The 18799-nt window shown below is 40.5% G+C and overlaps 2 protein-coding genes across 5 annotated transcripts in view; one reads left to right on the forward strand and one right to left on the reverse strand.

Moving 5' to 3' along the window:
- Positions 1–15658, forward strand: sgo1 (shugoshin 1). 4 transcript variants are annotated; one of them, XM_088328393.1, is made up of 7 exons: positions 1–433; positions 4229–4511; positions 4592–4644; positions 7736–8506; positions 9504–9686; positions 14937–15093; positions 15157–15658. In XM_088328393.1, exons 1-7 carry the CDS (start codon positions 292–294, stop codon positions 15311–15313), a joined length of 1746 nt encoding a protein of 581 aa, XP_088184519.1. In that variant the 5' UTR covers positions 1–291; the 3' UTR covers positions 15314–15658. The 4 variants fall into 4 exon arrangements, with proteins under 4 accessions (XP_088184519.1, XP_088184521.1, XP_088184520.1 ...); XM_088328395.1 differs by having other exon boundaries at positions 9525–9686; XM_088328394.1 differs by having other exon boundaries at positions 4235–4511.
- The window catches only part of kat2b (K(lysine) acetyltransferase 2B), a 16170-nt gene continuing 13019 nt past the window's right edge, over positions 15649–18799 (reverse strand). The window contains exons 14-18 of the mRNA XM_088328392.1: positions 17696–17810; positions 17598–17628; positions 17477–17540; positions 17331–17415; positions 15649–16151 (exon numbers count right to left, since the gene is read on the reverse strand). Of these exons, the coding sequence (XP_088184518.1) occupies positions 15958–16151; positions 17331–17415; positions 17477–17540; positions 17598–17628; positions 17696–17810 (489 nt within the window). The 3' untranslated portion in view covers positions 15649–15957. The remainder of the gene's footprint in view (positions 16152–17330; positions 17416–17476; positions 17541–17597; positions 17629–17695; positions 17811–18799) is intronic.

Raw genomic sequence — 18799 nt, forward strand, 5'->3', positions numbered from 1 at the left:
TGTCGCGCATTTCGAACGTTCTCTTGCCAGGGAAAAATAAGTGTTCGCGAATTCGTGTAAAAAAATGAAGCATTTTTATTTCCGACGGAATAAGAAAAGCAATCTTGTTAATGGAGATGTTTTACACATTTATTCGCTGAGAATTTTGGCTGAAGTGTCCGTTTAAGATTTGTTTTTGTGGTCGCGAAGCTAACGTCAAGTTGCTTTTGTCCGTCTGCCATTTTAAAGGACGTTATTTTTTTTTTCTTAGTGCTTTTTCTTTTCAATATTTGTTTTACTATTTTACAAGCCATGGCCAACGACAAAAAAGCCACCCAGGACCTCTTGGAGCAGTTTAAGGACAAAATGAAGGAGAAGCGCAACCGGCTGCTAGCCCGGGCGTCGGCGCACAGCAGAAACACAACAACATCGAGATTCGCCCAGATAAACACAAGTAAAAACCTCATTTTTTTTAATTAACACGAATATGGCATCAACATCACTTCTTGATAATCATTTAAACGTTTCAAATAAATACAAAATCACTTCATTTGCAAAATGTTATCGTTGTGTAAGTGGCGTCACTAGACGTTAGTCTCAGGCATATCATATGAAATGGAATGGGGGGGCACAACTATCCATCAATCTATCCATTTTCTGTGCCGCTTATCTTCACTAGGGTCGCAAATGCGCTCGAGCCATCTCAGCTATCTTTGGGCAGCAGGTGGGAGACACCCAGAACTGGTTGCAACAAAACTACTACAGAAATACAACAAACATACTGCAGAATAACTACAAAACTAAATATCAGATTTGCTTGAGAGCGGGGACCTAATATATTAATTTCGTCTTCATTCTCATTAGAAAGAAAATACGGCAGAAATAGTACTACAGTATCACTTTGATACAAAATACAATTACAGCAGTATTTCGACAGAAATACTACAAAGATACAACTACAGTAATATTGAAAAATGGATGTGAAAAAAATGTATGATATGGTCAAGTCAGTTATTTGTATAGCCCTTAATCTCAAAGTGTCTCAAAGAGCTGCACAGACCACAGATTATTGCAAACCACCGACTATTATGAGACCATCACCTGATCTAAAACCTACATGAGGGCAAGGAAAAACTCAAAAACCTCAACATGATGAAAATGAAGAAACCTTGAGAAGGGACCGGACATAAGGTGATTCCACTTCCAGGATGACCAGGCTGCAATGGATGTTGCAATAACAAATAATACACGGATATTGTTGGCATGAAATATAGGTCATTCCTAAGATATACAATAGAAGTGTGTTTTAAGCCTAGATTTAAACAGTTCCACTGAGGTTGCAGAATCAAATCCAAGGGGGAAGAGCATTGGTGGGGCGGCAGTAGCTCAGGAGGTAGAGCGCTCGTCTTGGGATCAAGGGATCCCAGTTCGAATCCCGGCTCGTCCGTGTTGTATGTCGAAGTGTCCTTGGGTAAGACACTGAACCCCTAATACCCTCAATAAGCAGGTTAGCGTCTTACATGGCTGCAATACAAGGCCGCTATTGGGAAATGTGGAGCACATTGTGAAGCGCTTTGGGAAGTCATTGACTTGAAAAGCGCTATATAAATGCAGATCATTTCATTTCACAGCACCGGGGCCCGAATGGAGAACGCTCTCGAACCTGCGGTTCTCTTCTTGGCTCTTGGGATCACTAGTATACCAGCATTTTCAGAGCGAAGGGTCTGGACCAGAACATGGGGGGAAATTAAATCTGAAAGATATGAGGGAGCAAGTCCATGCATGATTTTGTATACTGCCAACAGAACCTTAAAATCACATCATAAGCTAACTGGGAGCCAATGCAGGCTAGCTAAAATTGGGGTAATGTGATCAAACTTTCTTGTCCTCGTTAAAAGCCTCGCTGCAGCATTTTGTACCAGATGAAGGATCTTGATTATGGACTTCGGGAGACCGGAGCGTAGTGCATTACAGTAATCGAGACGGGAGGTAACAAACGTATGAATTATAATCTCCGCATCCAACTGAGACATCATAGGGCGAATTTTAGCTACGTTGCGAAGATGGAAAAAAAGCTGTTCTAGTAATATTCTTAACGTGTATTTGGAAGGACAGATCTTTTTGCTGATGAGAATACTTCTACAGAAATACTTTAAAGAAACCACTACAGTAATATGATCATACAAAAATACTGCCACATAAACATTACGACATAAATACTACAAAAGATTTTCTACGGAAGTATTACAACTACAGTAATACTACAAGAATACTGTGGATATACTACAAATATTCAACTATGGAAATTGTACAAACATAATATTGCCTAAGAACTACAAAACTACAAATCATACCAACTCTAAAAATAGAAGTACAGTAGTAAATCCAAAATACAGTAATAGTACAAAAGTGTGACTGTAGAATAGCTACAAAAATACTAAAAGAAAATAGAAGTACAGTAAGACTACAAAACTAAATATCAAAAGCAGTGCTAGAAACCAAGTAGATTCAACCATTTCAAGGCAGTGGCGTATTTCCGACGCTGCTTTGTTTTTATTTTGTTTTTGTTTTTTTGTCTTTCATCATAATTATGTATAAAAGGTTAAAATCGGTTCATATTTTACCGTTGTTTTGGTTTTGGATTTGTAAATATTTTAATATATTGTTCCAGTCTTTGTCAGGAATGTGTTTTATGATTGGCTGTATACTTTATTCTTGTATTTTGTAGTTTATTTGTTGCACTAAAAAGTCAATATTTTTAATTAGCATAATGTTTGGTCTTGCAGGGATTCCAGTTTCTTGACTTTAGAGCTGCTTAGGATAAAAAGGTTTAAATAGGTTGGGAATTCACTGGATTGTGTAACAATAAATGTTCATATAATTTAGTCAAGTAATAGATTCAAAATAAAAAAGTTTAGGCGCATTAGTATTATTGGTACCGATCAAAGGGACCCCCAAAAAGGGAGGTTTTTCCTTGCTTTTCCCTATTTTTTTTCACGCTCTTTTCTTGTATTTCTTGTTATTCTTTTTTCTTCTTTTGTTACTGTTTTTCCCTAGCTATTACTTCGTTTTTCTTGCTTGTATTTTTTTCCCTCTTTTTTTTAAAATTCTCATTTCTTTTTTTCTAGCTTTTTCTTAGTTTTTCTTGCGTTTTCCCTTTTCTCATTTATTTCCTGTTTTTTTTTGTTTTCCCTAGCTTTTTACTTATTTTCTCTTGCTTTATTATGTTTTTCTTATCTTTCCCCTTTTATTTTACCTTTTTATTTTATTTTTTCATTGTTGTCTTTTTCTTTTTTGCTGTAATTCCCCCCTTTTTAAGTAATTTGGTCTGTAATGTTACATAATTATGGAAATATATGAATTAAGCAACAAAAACAACTGATGGGTTGCTTTGGAGCCAAAAGAAAAACGGTTTAAATGATTATCATGAGGTGATATCCGTGTTTCCTGTCAGTCGAGCTGAAAGAGCCGCTTCTCAAAAAAGAGATGGAATGCCCATCACTACGACAAAGGGATATGCTGTAATGGGATGCCCCCTTCACGGACTCCAACACGCACACGGTGCTGTTGGAGGCAGGAGAGTTGAAGCCAAGGAGTTAATTAATGAATCGGATTCCACAGACACATTTTTAATTTCCTTCTCTTTTATTCAATTATTTTAAGTTGACTATTTTTTAGTTTTGGACAAATATAAAATACTGCACAAGACAACAGACTGTTTTCTAATATAAAACAAAAAAATCCAAGTGTTTGTCCATTGACTTGACAATAAATAAAAATACATAAAAATATATGCTATACACTTGCAAATATTAAAGATACTCTTCCCACCACCTTATATTGACAGAAGGTAATTGAGAAGCACTGATTTAGCAACACTGGAAGCCTAGGATCCATAGCGATTAAGTAAAGTAAAAAAATACAGTATTGTTTCGCCGATCCACTTTACAAAGCACATGAATGAAGAATCTAAACTGAATGAAGAGAGAAAAATTATCGTGGAAAGTAATACACCCAATAAAATATTTGTCCTTTAGTAAGACACTTTGTGTTAATGTTTGACATCTTCTTTAGCATGACTTTCCCGGGAGAGGATAATCACATGAGTTTCCCCCTCTATTTTCAAATTCCTTCTGTTAAGTTTCCAAGGGTTATTATTATTCGGCAGTGGGTAATTAAAGGTTGTCAATATAAACCGGCTTTTTGTTTTCAAACCTTGACAAATGCTTTCTTTGTGTGACATGGGAAGAATTAGGTGGCGCAGCGGGAAGCAGATTCGTGGCGTCATTGCAGCAGAACAACAAGGCGCTGGCGTTGGCGCTCCAAGCTGAGAAGGCCAAAGTGCAACAGGCCACGCTCGTGATAGTTCATCTCAAAAAGAAACTCATGGAGCACAAGGCTTTTGCTACGTCTTCACCGCTGGTGAAGTGCGCTCATTGTCTAGGTTTGCATGGTAGCTTTTGCCCATCTTGTCTTTCAACTAAGGCCAAAGCTAAGAGGTTGCCTGTGGAAGCTGACGTGCAATCGCCAAGGTACAAATTTCTCTAATTAAACTCATTTGGGCTCATCTTTCCCTTTTAGTAAAAAATACTTTCGTTTTGGCATTGTCTAGGCCGGAAAGAATAGTTGAAGCCAAGGAGTTTGAGGCCTCCCCCATTTGTGCAGGTACAGCGCACCACTATTATGCCAATACCGTAAATTCCAGACTACAAGCCGGTACTCTTGCTAGAATTCAAACACTGCAGCTCTACATACGGCGTGGCATTATCTTTTGTTTTTTCTTGGCGGCATGCACTCTAGATTAAAAAACACCACATTGACGTGTGAAAACATGTATGATGTCCTTTCAGAGAAATTAGTCCATGGTTTTGCCAAGATTATAAATATACATTGCAACAGGAGCAAAAAGGGATGTTTAACAGTACTTTATTCAAGATTTACAACATACTCATTATATTTTCAATGTTTTTACTGACAAATCAAGTCCTTAATTTCTACATCCAAATTTAAGCACACACTTCTGTATCAGTAGCATCAATGTCAGGTCGCTGTAGTTTCCTTGAGGAACGATAACAAACAAATGCAATCTTGTCTGGTACTGTGGCAGCCACCAATGACAACACAAAGACGCCTTCCACGTCTGTGTTACTATTTGGCACTATTCACTACAGCAGTGGTAGTCAACCTCTTTCAAGCTAAAAGCTACTGTTTGGTCCTAATTAGCACAAAGTGCATCCAGTTTGAAATGCAATTCTAAAACAACTTATCGTGTTATCTCTGGGGTTCCCATTTTATTACTGGGTTAATTATCGGAAGTAGGGTAAAATCGACTCGGCCAACCACAAAAAAAAAAATCATTTGACCAAGAAATCGCAACGACCGACCACAGGGCACCTCAGCTGTCCTCAGGGGGCACGACGTTGGAGACCCCTGCTCTTTGGTATGGTTGCCCCGGCAATGTGTTCTAGAAAAATAGGGCTTGCATTTACCTTATTTGCGTTTTTTTTCCGAGCAGTTGTAAAGATGTGCTCCCCCTTTATAATTGCTATCTTTAAAGTCCCAGTGTGTAATATTGACCACTAGATGGCACTGTATTGTCTAATCCAAACAAAAACCTGTGCCACAGAGCGCAGTTAACATTGGTATCATAGGTCAGGTAAATTTGCCCAGTATTTAAATGCTAAATGTTTTTTTCTTCTTTTTTTTTCTGAAGTTTTTATGTACAGCTAGGAGGCACTAAATATTACACACTGTCCTTTTAATGGTCACACGATCCGAAAACATGTGGCTAAAAGACCTCAGTAGAACTGAAAACGGCATCAGATGTGTGGGGCACGGTGTCGTTGGCATTCTGCAGCTTAAACGGTCGATGCCAAATTCCCAACATGGTTGGTGCCGGATGAGCACCGGGTTTGAAATGTAAGGAGTGGATGTGAAAAAAATGTATTATTTGGTCAAGTCATGTTTATTTGTATAGCCCTTAATCACAAAGAGTCTCAAAGAGCTGCACAGACCACAGATTATTGCAAACCACAGACTATTATTACACCATCCCCTGATCTAAAACCTACATGAGGGCAAGGAAAAACTCAAAAACCTCAACATGAGGAAAATGAAGAAACCTTGAGATATTGTCAACATAAAATATAGGTTATTCATATGCTCTAGAATAGAAGTGTGTTTTAAGCCTAGATTTAAACAGTTCCACTGAGGTTGCAGATCGAATCTAAGGGGGAAGAGCATTGCACAGGACCGGAGCCTGAATGGAGAACGCTCTAGAACCTGCGGATCTCTTCTTGGCTCTTGGGATCATTAGTAGACCAGCATTTTCAGAGCGAAGGCTCCGGACCGGAACGTAGAGCGAAATTAAATCTGAAAGATATGAGGGAGCAGGTCCATGCATGATTTTGTATACCCCAATGCAGGTTAGCTAAAATCGGGGTAATACGATCAAACTTTCTTGTCTTAGTTAAAAGCCTCGCTGCAGCATTTTGTACCAGCTGAAGGCTCTTGATTTATATGTTCTTTGCCTCTAAATCCGATGCAGCCTGTACGAATACAAAATTGATTTGCGTTATTAAATTTGAGCATGCGGCTTTTAATCAGGGGTGCTCTGTATTCTGGAATTTACAATAAATCAGGGTTTGTACAGGTGCTTGAAATCCTTAAAAATGCTTGAATTTTAATGTTGGGTTTTCACGGTCATTAGAATGCTTGAATTGTTGGTGAATTGATGGCAAATTATCTTAATTGTTGCCATGACCATCTTTCTTGGCAGTCTGGCTCTACAGAATTAAGATACATTTAAAAAAGAGTGTGAAAATGATGCAGAGACACCTGCTCTGGTGCCTTGTCATTATGGCGTTGTAATGTAAAACATTACTGCTCCACAGCTCTTTTTTGAAAATCGTCTCTTTTGGCTCAGCTCTCAAACGTCTCCTCAGTTTTTTTTTTTGATGATACATCATCAATAATAATAAAACCGTATGCTACAAATTATATTATGAAATATACCATCAATTAAAATGTTAACAGATCTACAAAAAATTGTAACATACAAAACAATTTTAGCTTTTTACACACTGAATAGATTTGAAGTCAAACAACAACACAAAATCCCTGAAAATGCAAAATCATAAAATGAAAATTTTAAATGTTAACTCTTCGGTGCTATAAATAAATGATAAAATGCAATAAAATTACCTGTTTGCAATTCTATTTTAACGAAATTAGACACAGGTCCTCTAAAAACACACAAAAAATATAAATTCAAATAAGTAAAACAAAAAGCAAAACATCAGCAGTCTCTAAGATTGAAAGATTGAATGCACTCTGTGCTATAATTAAAATGAAATCCAAATTTGGCTCATTTTTCTGCTTTTTTCTGCGTATTGAACTCAATTATTACCCAGCACCTAGAGCCTTTTCCATTTTTGTTGAAGCAGAAATTCATGTCCGTTCATAGCAGCCCATTGATACAAAAAGATCATAGATTATAGAAAGGAAAAACAAAAAATGGCACAAAGAATGTGCTAGCAGCAAGAGAGCGACTTTATTTTAGTAATTAAAGTCAAGAGAAAAACGTTGTTTTGTTTGGTGCTGGATTTCTTCCTTTGAAGGTACAAAATACAATTTAAAGTGCTTGAAAAAGGTTTAGTTTGGCCAATATAAAGGTGTACAAACCCTGATAATTTCTCTTTTTGTGTTGACCTGTCAGCGCACTAGCGATATTCGACTATGGTATTTCCGTAAATAGGAGATGACACTGAGAACAATGTGCCAACGACTCTGCCGCCTACGATGAAACAGAGACACAATGACAAAGTACAGAAGAGCAGAAGGCAGTCGGACCACTTGCGCTCCATGTCGGTGGTGGTGGGAGAAACCCTCCAGAAGCCACAAGAACCCCTGGACGTATTGAAGGCTCAAGTAGGCGACAGGATCAACACGAAAGATTCTGAGCCGTCTTTCAACCCCCGCCCACTTGTCCGCCAGCAGCAACAGCGAGGGCGCAAGCCAGAACGAGCCCCCCTCAAAAAACCCTGGGAGAACCCCAAGCGCAAGGTGCGCTCTAAGAGCCGGGAGCGCTGCTGCCCCCCTCTACAAAAGCCCAACGCCTCGCTCAGCTTCAACGATACTTTTGATTTTGACTGCGAGGAAGCCGTCCATCTCACGCCTTTCAAGGCCAAGGCGGACCCCCCTAAGGACAATGCCGAGGATACCCCAGCTCCCGAAGCAATCTCCCAGTCGCTGTCACCGACGTCATCGTCGTCACCGTCCTCCGAGTGCGAAAGCAGCCTGTACCTGCCCACCAAGCAGACCAGAAAGGGCAACGGGTCACCAGAAAGTAGAAATTTTATCACCACTCGCAGAGGACGGCCCTCCAACAAAAACGGGAGCTCTCCAAAATCCCTTACAGTTTTCACAGGGCACCAGTGCCTGGAGGAGATTGTACAACCTGAGCAGGAAGTTGATGCTGGCCAACAAAGTTTTTCCCACAGTCCTCAACTGACGATATGTCAACAAGGTCAGTTGCCTGTCAACTTTGTAATTACATTTCAAAAGTAATGTTGATACTATAGTAGACACTCAAAGTAAGGAAAGAGGACATCAATGAATTTTAAACTTGCAAGGAGAACAGGAGAGGACTGTCACGATGCCAAATTCTGTTCTAAAAGACCTCCCATAAGCCCTTTTTTAATCGAATACCCTTTTTTTTAAATTAAATCATCTAGGTTACAAAACGTGGGAATAAAATAACAGCAATGGGATTGGCTGATAGTCAAAACAGAAGGTATACTGCAATATCACGACCATAGGGCGCACCGTGTTAAAAGGCGCCGTCTCCGTAGCTGTATTCTATTTCTGTAATAACACATTCACAGGGTGCACTGCACAATAGGGTGCTGGTGCCCTCTGCTGCGGCCGTTTAACAACAACACAGACAAGCATACGTGTGTGTGTATTTAAAAGCATTCAATGGAGGGAAAGTGAGGTTTTTGATTTAATTTGTATTTGGCGGGACAACTGTGTTCAGCCTCGGTTAGACGAATACTTTCAAATAGTAAGATACGCTACAGTGTCCTCTTCTGCGCATGCGTGACAATTGTGGCGTTCACACAGAAGACTCGTAGAAGTCACAGGAGATCGCATGCAAGTTGCTTTCACCCAAAAGTTGAATTGAGCATGAAGCTCTGCTGTGTGAATCTAGCCTTGATCACACTCCCACACCCTACCCTTTAGGTGTCCTCAGCTACTTCTGCAGCTTTACATCACACACGAGCGCACTGTGCAATAGGGCGCACCGTTTAATTTAAAGAAAATCTGAGATTTTTATGTGCGCCTTATGGTCGTGAAAATAAGGTAATAGTCAAAATAAAGAACTGGCATCCTATGCAATCTCCTTTGCAGAAATCAAATATTAAAGACAGTATCAACTTATCACATAGCAATAAAAAAATCTATGAATCATGGTGGAAGACAAACTTCCAAATCAAGTCAGCCGCACGGTTGTGTCCTAACAGAACCTCCATGGCGGGTTTCAGTGAGCGGCGCCTTTCCTTCAGACAACATCCGGGTGGAATTGGATAGGACCATCGATAAGGGCCTCTCAAATTTTGGGGACCCCATCTGCCCCAGTCAACCTTTGCTTTTGTCTTCTTCACGAGAAAGCCAGCGACTCCGTAAGGTGGCGGCACGCAAGACACGTACGTTCCCTATTTGTCATCTGCCGGGTGTAAGCTTACATTCAAACTCTGCTCTCTTTGTTCTGCTGCTGACTCAGCCTTCCAGGGTTCATAAGAGTGCTTGAAATCCTTATAAATGTTTGATTTTTAATGCTGTACTTTCAAGGTCAGGAAAATACTTTGGGTAAAGTGCTTGAAGATGCGTGAAATTGTTGCCATTGTCATGTTTCTTGGCAGTCCGACTCTATAGACTTCGCAATAAAGAAGAAGATTTAAAAAAAGGGCGTGAAAATACGCCAACATGCAGTGTCATGTGAAGCTTCACCACCTCCTACCCAAGAGGACGGCTCTATTTAGAAAACTGTCTCTTTTGGCCCGGCTCACGAGAAAAGCCATTTCTTTCAGTTACCAAATGGTTCCTTGCCAAATTATTTAGTCATTAGTAACTTCAGCTGTTTTGTAGGAAATCCCTCAAAAACACATTAAATATACAGTGGAACCTCGGTTCTCGACCATAATCCGTTTCAGAACCCTGTTCGAAAACCAATTTGTTCGATCACCAAAATCATTTTTCCTATTAAAAATAATGTAAATCGCTTTAATCCGTTCCAACACCCTGAATGTTTACCTTGAAAGTTTAACGTAAACATAAAGCTAACCCAGGCTAATCGTACGTTCAGTACGAAAGATTACGCTAACATGAACGAGTAAAAATGAAAAAAATCAAGTCGTTTACAAGTCATTTAGCACCCGGGTCTCCACAACAAGTGGTGAGCGTTTCATTGGAAAGGGGGCTGCGTTCCAACACCCTGAATGTTGGGCTCCTTTCTAACACCCTGAATGTTTACCTTGAAAGTTTAACGTAAACATGAAGCTAACCCAGGCTAATCGTAATCTTCAGTACGAAAGATTACGCTAACATGAACGTGTAAAAATTAAAAAAAAGGACAAAGAAAAGAATAATGCATAGGATTTCGTACCTTTGTGGTGGTCAGCAGAAGGCGCAGGTGGACGGTGGGGAGAGGATCAGACACTCGCACACCTCCTTCATATTTTGCTATTATTTCTTTCTTAAATGCAATAGTTGTACGCACTACTTTTCTTTTTTCACCTGTAGCAACTTTGCTGCTTGCACTGACTTTCTTCGGAGGCATAATTAGGGGCTAAAACACTTGGTACACCTATATTAAAAGCGAAAGCAAAACAAAGCACGTCCGCATGCGATAACAGTTGGTCACGAAAAGAGCGATCTACACCCATACGCCGCTCAGCATCGCACCCTAGTGTACGCACTCACGCATTACCGGCGTTCGAACTCCGATTTTTTGATTGAACAGCGAAGCAAGAATTTCTCGACATTTTTGGTCGGACTCCGATTTGTTCGAACTGAGAGGCGTTCGAAAACCGAGGTTCCACTGTATATTAAAATGTTCACAGGAAAAAAATGGTAAAATACCAAGCACTTTGCTTTTTACACACTGAACAGATTTAAAGTCCAACAACACAAAATCCCTGGAAACACAAAACATTAAAATATAAGTTAAAAATCTTAACGCTTTAGTGCTATAAATAAATAATGAAATGCAAAAAAAGACTATTTAGAATTCTTTTTTAACCAATTTAGACACAGGGCCTCTGAAAGAGATGCAAAAGTATTTTGTGATGCTTGCTCTAGAACAGGGGTCGGAAACCTATGCCAGCAATGGCACGCGTGCCAGCAGTGGCATGCGAGGGGTTAACCTACAGGTGTCAAACAGGCGGCCCGTGGGCCAGATCAGGCCCGCTAAGGGATTGAACCCGGCCCGTGAGACAACACTCAGAGAAGCGCAAGAGAAAAACAAGTTGCAGGTTGAAATATGTCTATAACTTTGTTGAAATATGTCAACAAAGCCAGGTGCCTCTCACAAAGACACTGTAATGAAATTTCATTCATTTCACTTGTATTTATTTCTCTCTCTCTCTCTCTCTCTCTCTCTCTCTCTCTCTTTTCCACCTCTTTTGTCCCACTCTGTCTCTTTCACTCTCTGTGTCTCTCTTTTTCTCTTCCTTTGTTGCTCTTTGTCTCTTTCTCTCTCTGTCTTTTACCCTCTTTTGCTCTAACTTCCTTTTTTCCTTTTCTCTTTCTCTCCCTACCCTTTGCGCTTCCTTTTCTCTTTTCTCTCCTTCTGTCTTTCTACTTCTATTTGGATTTCTTTCTTCCTCTCCCTTTCTTTTCCCCTCTCACGACTTCTCTTTTAATCGCTTTTGTTTCTCACGCTCTCTTTCTCTTTCTTTGTCTCCTTTTCCCTCCCTCTTTCTCTTATTTCTTTATCTCTCTTTTTCTTTCTCTTTAATCTACTAGTCCGGCCCCCGACAGAATGTTTGTTCTATCATGTGGCCCCCGAGTTAACATGAATTTGACACCCCTGGGTTAACCAGTGGCACGCGAGCGCACGGCCAAATAATAATGATTTTTTTTTAAAAGCACATTTACCTGAAATTTAGACATCTTCAGTTGCGCGCCATGTTATGTAAAGGATTTATGATAAGCTTTACGTGGGTTTTTCAGTGTGAGTTTGCCCGGCGCCTCGCAGAGAGAGAGAGAGAGAGACCCAGCCAACGAAACACACACGCGCGCGATAAATGAACGAATCACGACGGCTCCTCGAGCGAAAACACCTCGTTCTTTCCAGCCAGCGTGGACAGATGACTGGGGCTTTGTGCAAAAAAAGGACCGTGCTGTTTTGTGCATTATACCTCGAGAGCGTTTTACCTCGCGCATCAAGTGTTAAACGTCATTACGAGACGAAACATGAACATGAATTCAAGGCGGAGACATTAAAACGCGCTGTGTCCAGATACGGCAAACAAACACAAACTCTAAAAACCTTTGTCGCTGCTAAAAACACCACCACTGAAGCTATCTAACAAATTGCTCACTGAATAGCAAATCACAGAAAACCATTTACTGATGGCGAATATTTTAAAGAAGCGTGTGTGTGCGTGCGCACGCGTGCCTTCTGCATTGCTGCTGTTATTTCAAGTTTTGGTATTTTCTGCAAGAAGATATCATTGATGAATGGTATAGTAGCTGACCATATTACTTGTTTTTTGATTGTCGTTTATAGTTGATGAAGAATGGTTGATTCTGGTTTATTCTTGTGGTAAAAAGTTGAAGTCAGAATGGCTACAGGCCTTTCCACATGTTGTTTACATTCATATTTTAGTTAATTGATGAACAAGAATAGTGGAAGATAAATAGGTCAGTTATACCAGTGTGCCGCTGGAATTTTATCTTTCCAAAAATTTAGGCCATTGTTCAGTATTTTTGCAATCTTCAGAAGAGGAACTGTAATAGTCATCCATATTAGTAGGTGGCAGTAGATTTTTATATACCGTATTTTCCGCACTATAAGGCGCACCGTGTTATAAGGCGCACCTTCAATGAATGATATATTTTAAAACTTTTTCCATACATAAGGTGCACCGCATGATAAGGCGCTATAAGTGCATGCTGGTTTAAGATCAGGTAATTGTGCAATTTTGTAATTGTAATCCTGTGCAGTCCTTCGAGACATTTTTGTGATTAAGGGCTATATTAATAAATGTTACTTGACTTTACTTGGCTACAGTAGAGGATGTAGTTAAGTTGTGCAACCGTTAGATGGTGCTGCGCTAAAGGGAATGTCAACAAAGCAGTCAGATGGGTCAGTCAAACTTTATTAATAGATAACAAACAAGCTTTCCACAACTCAATTCACTCCCAAAATGAATAAACAGCTGTTTTATTATTTTCTCTTAGGTAAAGCATTTTCGTGACACATCTTTAACATCTTTGAACAACAGCAAGGCATAACATTTTACTTTTCCTCCATTTAGTCAACACGCAATAAACCGTCTGATATTGTTATGGTAAATTAAACGTTAGTGCAATCGCAATATAGTGACACTCGTAATGTGCAAAAACAAGTGCAAAACAATAACAATAAAGCAATAACATAATAACTGTAAAATGTAAACACACACCAAGTAGGACCACCTCTGAATTCTTTAATGTTAAGTTCCCGTGCCAGCGCTGTTGCCTTCATTTGAATAGTTCTTGTACTGACACTTCTTCTTGCTGCTCTTTGTTCAACAACCCACTGTTTAAGTGTGTCCTCTAACTGTGGACATCTTGCTTTATTGCCACGAAAACTTGGTTTAGTCTTCCTTACTTGGCGCAGCTTATCCTCCAGCTTATCCATGCTTCCTCCACTTCCGCACCATCGATTCATTAATGTTGAATTCTCTCGCTGCTGCTCTATTTCCGTGTTCTACTGCTGACTGATCGCCTTGAGTTTAAACTCTACGTTGTAAGCGTGTCTCTTAATAGGAGCCATTTCAGGGTCTTTATACAAACGCACAAATAAAAGAGAATCGTTGTTTAATATTTCCCAGTATGCACAGCGCACTTCTTTTTATACGCGAAAAATGGAGTCGGTGGCTGCTTCTCTTAGTTGCGAGACCTTGCAATTCAATATTGATCCATATATAAGGCGTACCGGATTATAAGGCGCATAGTCAGCTTCTTAAAAAAAATCCGATTTTATGTGCGCCTTATAGTGCGGAAAATACGGTACTTTTTATGTACTAATTATCTGCTCTTGAGGTAGCACAGTACACTTAATACCTTAATTTGTTTAACAAAGCGGTTTAAGATTGTACTGTAAAAAATAAAAACAAAGCACATCATTCTTTTTTATTAAGTATTATTTTCTTCTTTTTATATACAGTGGAACCTCGGTTCTCGACCATAATCCGTGAAAAACACTGAGTTATACATTTAAAATGTCTATCCATGTTGTATATTTGGACTGGTGTAAAATGACAGCTCTGTTGGATATTAAAAAAATGTTGTGCGGGTCGATAATCTTGGTGTGGCACACTGATTTACAAGAGAATTTGAAAGTGGCACCCCGCATTGAAAAGGTTGCTGACCCCTACTCTAGACGTTTGAAGCTGCTCATATTGTTAAAGCAGAATGGCAGGATTCATGTCAGCTTATAGCAGCCCATTGACTCAAAAAGATCCTCGATCATGGATAGGAACAGCTCAAAATAGCACAAAGTATGTGCTAGCACCAAGATAGCGAATTTATTTTAGCCATCAAAGTCAACAACAAGAACGTTCTTTTGACGGGCGATGGATTTCTTTTGTTGAAAGTAATGGAAATATTGACAAATTGGCATTGAAAGTGCTTGAAAAGTGCTTGGACTTGGCTGTGAAAAAAGTGTACGAACTCCGTCTATCCAGGTCGCTTGGGTGGCTCCAGTCTGCGGGGCGCAATCCGACCCTCAGGTTTGAGTGACATGAGCAATCAGTCGCCATCAGCCCACCGTAGCTCCGCCCGCTCGCCTCGGAAACGCCGGCGCACCATGGTGGTGGACTACAAGGAGCCCTCCTTAAACGCGTACGTTTCAAACTCCCATTGAACTTTGGACATTTGACTGACACTGGTTTCTTCCCCTAACAGGAAACTGCGGCGCGGGGACAAATACACCGACTTGCAATTTCTGTCGCCGAGCTCACCCATTTTCAGGACCAAGTTGGCGGCCAGGAAGTCACGACCGCTCTCCATCGCACACAACAAACTGGGCAAATACAACGAGTCCTTTGCCGGTTGTCGATGAGGCTGTAGCATTACTCTCATTACAATTTAATTCTTTACATGCAAATGTCAAAATGGTTAAAAACAGGGAAGGAGGACTTTTTCTTCATATGACTGACGATTTGTCGAAGCAGTACAAAATTCTTTATTAATTTTAATATGAGCACCTCTTCTCGCCGTTAAATAGATGTTTTTCTTCATATTTGTTTTGTAGCCGTACATTATAATTTAGTACATTGATTTTGTTATTGGCCCTATTTGATTTATACATTTAAATCAGTGAACAAAATGCTTGTATTTTTGTCCATTGTAGGGAAACCAGTCTTTTAAAGATAAATTCAATAAACACAAAGACACTCTTTTTCAACAGGCCTTTTCTTTTTAATCTGTCTATAAAAGCGACTAAATCTGCGTCGTTAAAACCATCTGTACAAGGAGCGCCTTTTACAAAATGTCTGATTTTTTTCCTCAGAAATACAAAAAACAAAATCTACACAGTATTTATTGCACAAAGTATAAAGTCATCAATATCTACCTGCAGCACAGATATATAAGAAAATAAATTAAGACGTTGAATCAGTTAAACAGCAGAAGAAGAGAAAATGCTCGCGCTAATTAGCAGGAAAAGTGCAATGTTGGATAGTCACGCGGGAGGGAGGAGCAGGGCTACTTGTCGACAAGGCCGGCCTCCTTGAGCTTGCTGTAGAAGAACTTCTCCAGTAGGTTGGCGCACTTGTAGTACTCGCTTTCTGGCGCGTTGTATTCGCGGCAGTTGGTGAAAACGCGCTGCATGTCGGCCAGGAAGAGTTTGCGCGTGGTGTAGTAGCCGCTCTTCAGACGCTCGCTCATCGTTTTTAGGTCTGCAATGAAAAACTTTGACTAATACTTGATTTTTTTTTTCTATCAGGCTAGTAGAGCTTATGTGAGAGTTGAGAGTAAAGTGAGCAAGTGGTTTTCGGTAAGAATGGGTCTAGGCAAGGGTGTGTCATTTCACCTTGGCCGTTTGAATTGTATATGGATGGAGTGGTGCATGTAAGAGCAGGTATACTGTGTAAGGGTGGGTTGCATTTAAGTCAGCTGTTGTTTGCAGATGACACAGCTTTGTTGGCTGACTGCAGCAGGTCTTTGGTAGTTGAGTTCAATAGCGTGCGTAAGAAGGAGGCCTAAGGTAAATGCTGAAAGAGTAAGGTGAAGAGGTGTTCAAGGGGTGTTGAGGTAGGCGGATTAGAGAATTTATTGAATGGTGTAAAGTTGCAGAAGGTATTAAGTATTTGAGTTTGTATGTGGCAGCAGGTGGTGGTTTAAAGGAGGATGTGAAGAAGAGGGTGGGTAAAGGGTGTAAGGCAATGAGTGCTGAACAGATAGTTCAAAGGTAGAGATCCGCAAATGGAGTTAAAGCGATGATTGTATGAAGGTGTGGTGGTACCAACAGTGATGTATGGCTCAGTTAAATGTCTTTGAAATGAGATGTTTAAGTTGTATGTGTGGAGTGACACAATGGGATCGGTTAAGGAATGAGGAAGTAAGGGGGACGACTGGTGTGGTGAGAGCTTTCTGAGAGGATTGATCAAATGTTCTGAAATGGTTTGGACATTGGGAAAGAATGGATGAAGAGTATGTAGTGCAGAGGTGGTGGAAAATAGAACAAGAATAAGGCCTAAATATGGTTGGATGGATAGAGCTCGGGATGTGAGGTCGGATGAAAGAGAGTGCTAAGAATGGATGTGAACAGCAAAGGAAAGTTAAAAATGACAAATATTGACGCCGCTCCAACTGGCCAACCTGGGCTCCCGGGTGGCCTGCTTAGGCCAGCGGGGCAGCCAAGGTGGGATTGAACCATTTGATGCGGAGGGGGTAAACCAGAGAATGCTGTCTGGCGCCTCTGCAAAATAAGCGTATCACGGCACAGCAACTAACCCCATTGTTGTGCTGTGGGCTTAGTTCGGTGTCAGGTTAGGAAGAGTAAAATAGAAGGAGTGTTTGGGGGATATAGCTTCAGTAAATAGATCAATCGATAGACCAGGCTCATGTAGACTCACCCATAGGGAAGCGGATGACTTGGTAGTATCCCGGTGCCTCGTTTTTCTTGACAGGTTCCATGAAGGGCCAAGCGTTCTGGTGACTCTGTCGGACAACAGCACGCTGACCGTGGAGCACTTGTAAGTTAAATGGGGGAAAGACGCACCTTGACGTGTTGCAGGATGTTCTTGAGCGCAACGAAAAGCTGCACTGGGTCCTTTGCGTCCTTCCTGCAGGAAACACGCGGTCATAAAAGAGCGCCTGGTTGGCCAACGGTGCTAACTCACCCTCTGGCCAGCGGTTTCCATCCAGTTTCACCTGCGAACGGAGACAAAAGAAGTCAAGACTGGGGACAGACGGCGTGAACAGGAAGCAAGTGACGTACGGATGCCAGGGATGCTCTCGATGGGGATCTGCCGGACGCCGTCTTTGAAGCAGGAGAGACCCGGGTAGACTTTGCGGATCTGGACCTGCTTCCTCTCGATTAGCTTCTTGATGATCTGGAAGGTTTCTTGAAATCTCAACATGCATGCCCCCGACTGAGTGCTTCCGACTTCATTTCAAAATACCAGACTCGAATGCTATTAGGACTAAGGGTAAGAACAGGCTTAATGTGCGGTCCCTTCTCAAGGTTTCTTCACTGTCCTCATGCTGAGGTTTTTCATTGCCCTCATGTAGGTTTCAGATTAGGGGATGGTGTAATGGTTGTCTGTGCAGTCCTTTGAGACTTTTTGTGATTAATGGTTATACAAATATAGATGACTTGACTTGGCACAAAGAAATCAAATAAAACCATGTGTGTGTGTGATCCAAATAAATGGTAAATGAACAGCATTTAAATTGTACTTTTCAAGTCACCGAACACCTTCAAAAGCGCTTTACAATGTGCTTCACACTTATCCATTCACACACACCGACAGGCGCTTACCTGCATATCGGGGGCATTGGGGGTTCAGTATCTTTCCCAAAGACTTCGATATTTAACTCTGAAGACCAGGGAATCAAACCTGCGACATCTTGGTCCATAGACAAGCTACCTCCTGAGTTTCTGCTGCTTCTAAGGTTTTCACTGCTATATTGTTTTGATTATAATGATATAAAATGGTGATGTAATTTTTTTTATTCCCTTGTTTGACAATTGCATAAAATATATGTCTGTGCCAAGGGTACAATTACTTTGAGTCACAAATGAACTGACAGAGTGTCAATCGAGCTTTCCAATGAGAGTTTTCGGTTGAATATTACAAATTGGACATGTACAGGTGCATTACTTTCAGTTTGGTGACATAATCGTGCCGTTTTTTGATCTCAGTAAATGAGAGGTAATTTTTGGTCCTTCGGACCACTACAAAGCTGTCAAATCTTGTTTAATCATTATTGTTTACTTGGCAAAGACTTACAACAATACATGTTTATTCTGATGTATTTCATTTGCAAGGACACCTAAGAAAAAGATACTCTCCTGTCATTAATGGATTATAAATCTAAC

This window comes from Urocampus carinirostris, chromosome 2 (assembly GCF_059441175.1).
Source record: "Urocampus carinirostris isolate Australia breed hairy pipefish chromosome 2, RoL_Ucar_1.0, whole genome shotgun sequence".
Lineage (NCBI taxonomy): Eukaryota > Metazoa > Chordata > Actinopteri > Syngnathiformes > Syngnathidae > Urocampus > Urocampus carinirostris.

Coding starts and splice junctions, on each gene's coding strand:
- sgo1 (XM_088328393.1), top strand. CDS start 292: ATGGCCAACGACAAAAAAGCCACCCAGGACCTCTTGGAGCAGTTTAAG. Junction 8,507..9,503: donor ACTGACGATATGTCAACAAG/GTCAGTTGCCTG, acceptor GTGTCCTAACAG/AACCTCCATGGCGGGTTTCA. Junction 9,687..14,936: donor GGTGGCGGCACGCAAGACAC/GTACGTTCCCTA, acceptor CCGTCTATCCAG/GTCGCTTGGGTGGCTCCAGT.